Source organism: Crocodylus porosus, unplaced genomic scaffold (genome assembly GCF_001723895.1).
Source record: "Crocodylus porosus isolate Cpor-Errol unplaced genomic scaffold, CroPor_comp1, whole genome shotgun sequence".
Classification (NCBI taxonomy): domain Eukaryota; kingdom Metazoa; phylum Chordata; order Crocodylia; family Crocodylidae; genus Crocodylus; species Crocodylus porosus.
Window position 1 is genome coordinate 35953930 of NW_017728931.1, and position 8956 is coordinate 35962885.

At 43.7% G+C, this 8956-nt stretch overlaps 1 protein-coding gene across 1 annotated transcript in view; it reads right to left on the minus strand.

The window, feature by feature from the left end:
- Positions 1 to 286: 286 nt before the first annotated feature.
- The window catches only part of CCDC77 (coiled-coil domain containing 77), an 18046-nt gene continuing 9376 nt past the window's right edge, over positions 287 to 8956 (minus strand). Inside the window, exons 7-11 of the mRNA XM_019543886.1 lie at positions 7287 to 7435; positions 5703 to 5946; positions 4589 to 4714; positions 4296 to 4448; positions 287 to 930 (exon numbers count right to left, since the gene is read on the minus strand). Coding sequence (XP_019399431.1) covers positions 784 to 930; positions 4296 to 4448; positions 4589 to 4714; positions 5703 to 5946; positions 7287 to 7435 — 819 coding nt within the window. The 3' untranslated portion in view covers positions 287 to 783. The remainder of the gene's footprint in view (positions 931 to 4295; positions 4449 to 4588; positions 4715 to 5702; positions 5947 to 7286; positions 7436 to 8956) is intronic.

The window sequence follows — 8956 nt, forward strand, 5'->3', positions numbered from 1 at the left end:
GCCACAGGGATATCAGAGAAGGTAATTTACAAGGAGTGCAAGAGGTAAGAGTCTTGTGATAAAGAAAATGCATACCAGATGCCTCTTACATACAGCATCAGCCAGGACGCACTCTGGCCACTACCTAACCCTAATGAGGATAGCTATGCTTTCTCCCTGCAACAATTCTTAGGTATTAATGAAGTGCTAGTAGCAGATAAGGTTAGATAGGATGGTTGCAGTGGATGAGAAGAAATGAGGTAGCCATGGTATTCAAATATAGGAAAAAAGGGAACCACTACACATGGAAGCTTTCACTCTTAATTTTAATTTAAAAAAATCTAGAAAACATTACAAACTTGATTCTTTGGCAAATAATAATAACAATAATAAAACTTCAGGAGGCTCTTGCGGCTCAAGTCACATACCTCAGAAAGGCATCAACTTGCTGACATCATGTTTGACAAGACGGTATAAAAAATTACAGCAGAAAATTCCAAGGCACTAAAACAACTTTTCATGCTCAAAGTCATCTGTCCATAAGCATGTGTTTTTTGGGGAAAAGGGACGAACTTAAGATAGAACATGTTTATCAGTGATCTCACATCTAGTAGGGAAGGGACAGAGAGCTGGACATGTTAGGAAACATCTCCTCTACCACACTCTGAAATTCGCAGATTTGCTGCTTCTTGTTTGTCATGGGATGCTGGGAAAGAGATACATGTAGCCTGTTCTTTAAACTCACCTTTATAATGTAGAATCAGTCATGGTCATAATACTACTATGCTGGCTGATATCTCTATATCAACAGATCCGTAGTTCACTCTCCAAGCCGTAGATTTTTGCCTTCAAGTTTCTTAGTTCTCCTTGAATTTTGCGAGTTCGCCTGTTGCCCTGGCGTACCTCATGCAGAATAGCAAGGTCTTGGTCTGGTCCAATATTCAGGGTCACCTAGAGAGAAGAGCGGGTCGATGGAAATACAGCTAGGAAAATTCTTTCTTGGAGTGTAATCTGGGGAGGATTATAAAGCAAACATTCCAGCCATGGCAAGAAAGCACTCAAACCAGCATAGCTAACTGCACTGATAGAAACAAAAGGAGGTGTACCAGGACAGAGAACTGAGAATAGAAGCATTGCTTTAGCATCAGAGAGCGATACAACACCAACTGAGTGAAAGAAGAGTTCACAGAGTATACCCTGTAATGCATCAGTAAACAGGTGGCTTGTTTAAACAAGCCATAGCCAGGATTTATTTTATTTTATTTCACAGGGACTCAAATACAATGCAACTCATTCAACCACAGTGTGATTCTCACTCGTATATAAAAAAACAGGTTTTTATACTGTGTTTATATCTAAATTATAATTATCAGGACAGATGCTTTACTGCTGGTGCTGGAAAATCATAACTTGAAAACTGCACTAGTATTTTTGATTTTGAATGACAATGGTTCAAGATTATACTAGCTGCATCTCCAACTTGTATTTTAAACTGTATAGTCCAGAGACTAGGACAATACAATGAAGCGTCCACCTACCCAAAACAGTTATAAACCTGCTAATATTACAAAAGCCTAAATCTGTCCCTAATGCTTTATTTGCACTCTGACTGGCTGACAAACAGCTACCTGGCCCAACATGGCCGTGGCAGTGGCTGGGGGAGGGAAGGAGCAGACCTCCTCCTCCCCAGGGCCCACTCCTCCCCCACAGCAGCCTCAAGCCTGCTCCTCCTATCCCCAAGCTGGTCCAACTCATGGGGGGAGGAGCAGGAGCACTGTGGTGTCGGTGGTGAGGGTGGGGCCGGGGGGGACTGGGCCTGGGTCTGATGCGGGGTTGGGGAGCAAGCCCAAGCTGGGGGAAAAGCCGGCCTGATGTGGTGGGGTGGGGGAAGTGGGCCCAGCCCAACAAGGCAACTGCAGGGGGAGGGGAGGAGGCTCGCTTCACATCAGGCCCTGGCCCACTCCTCCCTTCCCCCTGCCGCTGCAGCAGGGAGTGGAGAGAGCAGACCCAGACCCCAAGCAGCTGGAGGGAAGGGGAGCATGCCCGGACTGGGGGGGGAAGAGGGGGGAGGGAAGGCGTGGCACCATCCCCACCTGCTCCCCTCCCCTCCCCCCATCATTCTTGATAGGCAGTTGGCTAGTTTGAATAATAATCATCTACTTTTGCAAGTTAACCATTATTTTCCTTGTTTTTAACATTTGAGTCACCTGCATGTGTTAATCCAATGTCAGACTGTCCATTCTGTGGAAGACCACCTATGTTGACTTCTGTATTAAGACCTAACTCAGCGCACCAATAGCCCAAACTTGTTCATACTGAAGTTTTGGCATTTAAGGCTAAAAAGAGCAATTAGATAATCTAGTCTGAACTTTTTTTATGTCACAGGCAATTAGTTTTCATCCAACTACCCCTTATCTGGATTAATCAAGTCCAAAGACTTTCATTAATCCAAATCATTCTAGTTCTCAAGGGACTGAACTGCGCACCACAGGACAGAAGCTAAGATATCACTATAGCACCTGATGCTCCTACAATGGCAAGGAATTAAGATACGCTCCAGTGTTACCAGCAGACCAACTATGTCCCATGCTGCAAAAGGAAACAAAAAGAAATCCCAAAACAAATCCTGAAGTGCCTGATAAATCTAATCTTGAGAAAAAAGTCTTTCCGATCTCAAATCTGGTGATCTGCAGAACCCCAAGCAAGTACATCAAGCATCAGACCAACTTCTAGAAAAACTGGTCCATACCACCTTAGAGCACTGATCTATGAAGTCTGATGACCAAGCCCAACTGTGGCCAATCACAGGTATTTCTGGAAGGGAAAACCCCAAAACCCAGAATATGTTTATCTAATCCTGTCTCAGTGAAGAGTGGGGTGGGATTAGTCTTCCTAACTTCTCCTGGTGAAAGGCTGAAGCAAGAGACTGCTCAGATCTCTTGCTTCAGCTTTTCACCAGCAGAGGTTAGGCAATCTGTTTTTTTCTGATAAAAATATCCCAAATGCACTGATAAAAAAGTATGCATTTTTCCATTATTAAAATAAAGCACCTCTGGCCCTGCTATTGTCCCTCACTCCCAACCCAGAGCCCCCTGGCCGCAGCCCCCCATTATGCTAGGAAGGGGATGGGTATATGAGGAATAGGGTGGGTTAAGTCTATCCTCATAGACTTACCTGCAAGGAGCTGCAGAAGCAGTTTACCACCACCCTCCCTGGCTGCCATGTGCATGTACAGATGCATGTGGTACCCCTTGCACCCACTACCCCCCAGCCCTAAGGAGCTCTGACAGGCTGCAAGGGGAAACCCACTGTTTCCTAGGTTTTTCATCCTGTAAAGTAGAACATCTGTGTTTTTCTCCTTTAAAGGAGAAAATCCATGTTTTCCCATAGCAAATGGAAAACATGGATCCCTGGTTATTCCCTTAATATAGAGCTACAAGTGTTATGAGGCATACAGGCTATCCTGTCTTCCTCAAATGCCTTTGAAAAAGGGGATGAAGTAAGGGACTCAGATTCACAAATTCCAAAGCCAGAAGACACTACCAAAACTAGCCCATCCCACTTAAACAGACAATAAAAGTTCTCTCAGATGTTGGATTTAAACACGTCTTTTAAAAAAAAAAAAGCTCTTTCATCTTAACAACTCCAAACAATGATTAATCCATTGACCTCCCTTGTTGAATTGTTCTGATGTATAATTAGTCTCACAGCTGGAAAATTATATCTGAATTTTAGAATAGTAATGAATTTATCTTCAACTTTCAGCCACTGGAGATTTTTAGGCCTTCCTGACCACAGATGAAAAGCCCTCCACTATCAGATATATTTTGCAAGGGTAAGCATCTATACAGTGTAACCCAGTCACCTTTCAACTTTTCTTCAGTTGATGGCTAAGCTTTCATTGAACTGAGTTGGAACAAGATCAGTTCCCAGAACTGTTAGGAAACAAAAAAATCAAACATTTTTGCCACGTTACACACACAAGGGGTGGCAGCTGATATTCAGCTGCCTAACAGCCATATTAGGAGAATTGGCTTGGAAATATCAGATGGAAAGTGTAAGAGAAACATAACTGGGTGCATTAATTACATCAGCTATATAATCATAAGTCCCTAACAATATGGATGCCTAGTAAAAGACAGAGTGTGTGTGTGTTACAAATTGTAACACTCCACACCAAAAGATAATGGACATCATAAGTTTCTAAAGGCTCAATTTAGGAAAAACAGGAATTCCCAACATACTTAGAAACTCAGCCCACACTAGTGTGGGCTAATTACATCTCAGTCCTCTCCCTAACCACAATCAAAGATTACCTTAAAGAGCTGTTTCTCTACATCCTTCAACCTCTGCCGAAGCTGCTTAATGTCATTCTTGAAGCCTTCTACTTCCATGCTACGCCGTTTTTCCAGGGCCTCATATCGTTGTGTCATCAGTTGCAAACGCTTCCCCATTTTTTCTGAGCGTTCCTGGGGGGGGGGGGGAAGAGTAGGATTTCTAGGATAAGGCATCATGGAGTCTAACACACACACATGCTGGGGCTCAAATAGCTACCTACACTGGGCTGCAAGCCCATCATACAATTGGCAACAAGTAACAGAGGAATTACCTTGAAGAGCTCTCGGCCAACATCCCCCTCCTCACGAATCCTAGCCAGCTCACCCTCCAAGGTAACACATTGCTCTCGGTACATGCTTGCCAGTCTCTGCTCCTGTATTAACTGCTCCTGCAATGACTAAATCCCAAAAGCAAGGACTAGAATTAATAAATGGTGGAAGCAGGTAGTCAGTACACATAAAACCTTCCTCCCCAAAGAACAAAAGGTGGGACACAAAGGCTATTCCCATAACAAGTAAATAGGGGTACACTGATAGAGATTCTGGGGGCCAATACCAATGGCCGATTTTTAAGGAGGCATATTGGCTGATACCAATCCAATTTCCAATATAGTTGCATGCAGCTGCTAAGTCTCTTTTGGTGGAAGGGGAGGGAAGGGTGTGGGGGGCAGATGAACACCCCACTGTGGTGAGGGAGAAGTGGGGCAGGGCAGGGCGTGGGACGGAGGCGCAGCTCAGCCGGGGGTCATGGGGAAAGAGCCTCTAGCTGCTGCTTGCACCCCAGGAGGGCATGAGGGGACCAGCATGTGTTCCCAGATCTGCATAGGGTGGATGACTAATGGCTGAAAGCATTTTTACTTTTCTGCTTTGCCTTCTTCTAAATTTGAGTTCAATAAACTTCAATAGCCTGTGACTGACAGAAGTCTGCAGTGTGCTTGTCTGACTTGAGTGGCAGAGTAGGTACTTAGACCCATCCTTTTTTTGTTCCCAGGACCTAAGGGACAGGGCACATGATGCTGTTCTGCAGTGGAGTTAGGAGTGAGGACCCAGCTGGTGTTAAAATGATAGCTTTTGCATTGCTCATTCAATAAAAGCAGAATTTTGGGTGGCAGTTGTCATTTGAGTGAAGCCTACTGAAGAATCATTATGAAGAGTCCTAACTGTAGAACATTTCATCCCTTAGTTTTGTAAGCTATACAATGTCCTGGAAATCAAATCCTGTTACAGCAAAGCCAGCATAATCAATATATCCCATGAGAGCCTTTCAGTTTTGAAACGCAGAACATTCGTTTCTCAGTAAAGAACCAAGTAAAGATATCATCTTAGATACTCTCAAATCACCATTCAGAAATAAGTAGATCTCATTACAGAGGGAATAGCGATTACCTTGATTTCTCCACTCTGTACTTTCTGAATTTCACGATCTGCATGATGAATCAGCTTGATGTCTCTCTCCTTTCTCTCTCTCTCTGGCTCCCTGCTGATGAAAAGCACGTCCCGGCCTTCATCAAGTTTCCTCAATAAACTATCCTTCTCTGCCATCCACGCTTTCTCGCTTGCTCGTGAATCAAACTTCAGCTGGAGAAAGTCCCGTGTGCTCTCATAGAGTAGGTTCTGGGTCTTATGGAGTCTTAAAACAGGAATTAAAAAAGAATAATGCACTCCCTCCACCAATATCCTCCTTTGTTCCCCTGTACTCTCGTTAGGAGTCAGAATCATAGAATAACAGAAAATTAGGGTTGCTAGGAATCACGTGGTCATCTAGCTCAACCCCCTGCTCAAAGCAGGAGCATTCCCAACTATCTCATCCCAGCCAAGGCTTTGTTTACCTAGGTCTTATAAACCTCCAAGGATGAAGATTCCAGCACCTCTCTGGGTAACGTGTTTTAGTGCCTGTTCCTGGAACCTCCTTTGTAACCACCCTTCCCGTAATTGAAAGCTGTTATTAAATCCCCCTTCAGTCTTCTCTTCTCTAGACTAAATAAGCCTAGTTCCCTCAGCCTCTCCTCAGAAGTCTGTTCACCAGCCCCCTAACCATTTTTGTTGCCCTCTGCTGGATTCTCTCCAATTTGTCCACATCTTTTCTGGAGTTGGGATCCAAAACTTGACACTACTCCAGATGTGGCCTCACCAGTGCCAAATAGAGGGGAATAATCACTTCCTTTGTTTTGCTGGCAACACTTCTACTAATGTAGCCCAGTATGCTGTTAGCTTTCTTGAAAACAGGGACACACTGTTAGCTCGTATTCAGCCTACTCTACTGTAACCCCCAGGTCCTTTTCTGCAGAGCTGCTGCTTAGCCAGTTGATCACCAGGTTGTACCAGTGCATGGGATTGTTCTGTCCTAAGTACAGGACTTTGCACTTGTCCTTATTGAACTTCCTGAGATTTTTTTTTGGCCTAATCTTCCAATTTGTCTACATTTCTCTGAATGCTAGCCCTACCCTCCAGCATATCTGCTACTCCACCTAGCTTGGTGTCATCTGCAAACTTGCTGAGAGTGCACTCCATCCCATCATCTTCCAGATTGTTGATGAAGACATTGAACAAAACTGCCCCCATGACCAACCCTTGGGACACTCCACTTGATACTGGCTGCCAACCAGACAGTGAGCCATTGATTACTACCCTTTAAGCGCAACAATCCAGCCAGTTTTTTTATCCACCTTACAGTCCATTCATCCAACTCCTTAGTTTGCTTATGAGAATGTTGTGGAACTGTATCAAATAGTTGGTGCAAGCGTGAGCTGAGAAAGGATAGGAATGGTCTCAGGAGTTCTGAGCCAGTTTTAAGAGCCACTTTATCCAGGGATGATGGGGTAGTTTAACCTCTAGATTTCTTAGTCCACCTCCACTTACATACCAAGCAACTGACCGAATACTGTGTTTTCTGCCTGCTATATTAAAATAAGGAAATTATTTTAGACAACTTTACTGCCCCAATTAACAAAGTTGTTCTCTTGTACTCACTTATCTGTCAAGCTTTTGATTTTGTCTTGGTCCCTCTGATGCTGAACCTGGGCTTCTTCCATGTGAATCCTCCTATCTTCTAACAATGCATCAAGCTGTTCCTTGGATAACCGGGTCTGCTCTTCCATTTGAGCCTGCAGAGCCTCTACCTGAATGGGCGTGCAAGAAAGGCATTAAGTAAGCTCCTATACCAGACATGCTGCAATCCTTGTGAACACTGTTTAAATGCCAGGTAAATATACAAACAAAGAACACTCTCAAGCCCTTAATACCTCGTTAGATACGTCATCCAAGTTCTCACTTATAATTTGATCTTAAGGAGAAGCCTGCTTTGGAACTCTAGTTATTTCTTTAACATATTTCTATGTATCCTTTGTAAGTGATAGACACTTTACAGTCAGTAGGCCAGATTCTTCCTTGCCTGCTATGAGACCTTGGAAGCACATACACTTCAAAGACTACTATTTTGAATACAGTATATTAAAAAAAAAATACATCTATTGCTATAAGTGTTATGTGTTGTTGTGCTCTGGGCTCACTGGGGGTAATTAACACAAGTCCCAGTGGGACACATGTCTGAGAATCTCAAGTCCTGTGGGAAATGCATCCACTGGTTTGTTCTGGCTCCAAGAGGCCAGACAAACAATGAAGGTGATAAATAGTCCCAATGTGGGGACACACTAAGGAAGATACAGACTGGAATAAAGAACTGGTAAGCTTGTGGCTCTGCATACCAGGACTTTACAATGCTGATCGTTAATAACTGCTTACTGTAACATGCATGTAGACTGCTTACTGTTTTATTGCATTTTCTTTGATTTGCTTTTGCCCTCCCCCAAAATAAGCTGAATATGCTGAAAGCTGCATGTGACAGATGGACCCAGTCATTAGCCTCTGAAGAAAACAATACAGCAGCTAGTACTAAACTGGTAGAGACAGGACAGTTACCTTGAAATCTTGGTCTTAGGCTAGGAACAGACACTGGATAAGCTGGATAACCTGTGTCTGTGTTTGTCCTGGAACAAAAACATCCTGGGATTGGTGTGTACACACTTCTCCCTTCTAATCAGGATTTAGCGAGCAACTGAATGCCATGCTGCTTTTCTGCCACTGATTCAATGACATAATCCCAAGATAACTGTTCAGATATACTTTGCAACATCTTGGGATAAACTGTTAGTACCTCTTATTTGGTAACCTTTTTTTTTTTTTAGGATTTATCTCAGGACAGCAGACATGGATGGTTTATCCAGGATAAATGCACTGTCTGTTTGCAGCCTTAAGGGAAAGAGCTACTAGTCTCCCACCCAAGCAACATGATGATTTGAGGCCTGAGGTCAGATCAGGTTGTCCAGGAAGACAAGGGAAATCAAAGATTTAGGTATTCCAAAGCTTTGATCAATGTTTGGCATAGGAAAGGAGATAGTGGAGGGAGGGAAGGGAGAGATTTCAGTCATCTTTGTGCCTCACTAATTTTAGTCTCTCTTGCAATATAGAGCAGTCTTTAACGCTCTGCCCTCACCTCTTGCCTTGGCAACACTACTATTTCATTCTATTCCATACAGAGGCCCTAGATTTTAGGAGGGCAAACTTCAACGAGCTAAGGAGGATAGTTGGAGAAGTGCTGAGGTCCCGGAGGGGAGGGGAGCCAGGTGTCCAAGAAGAGTGGT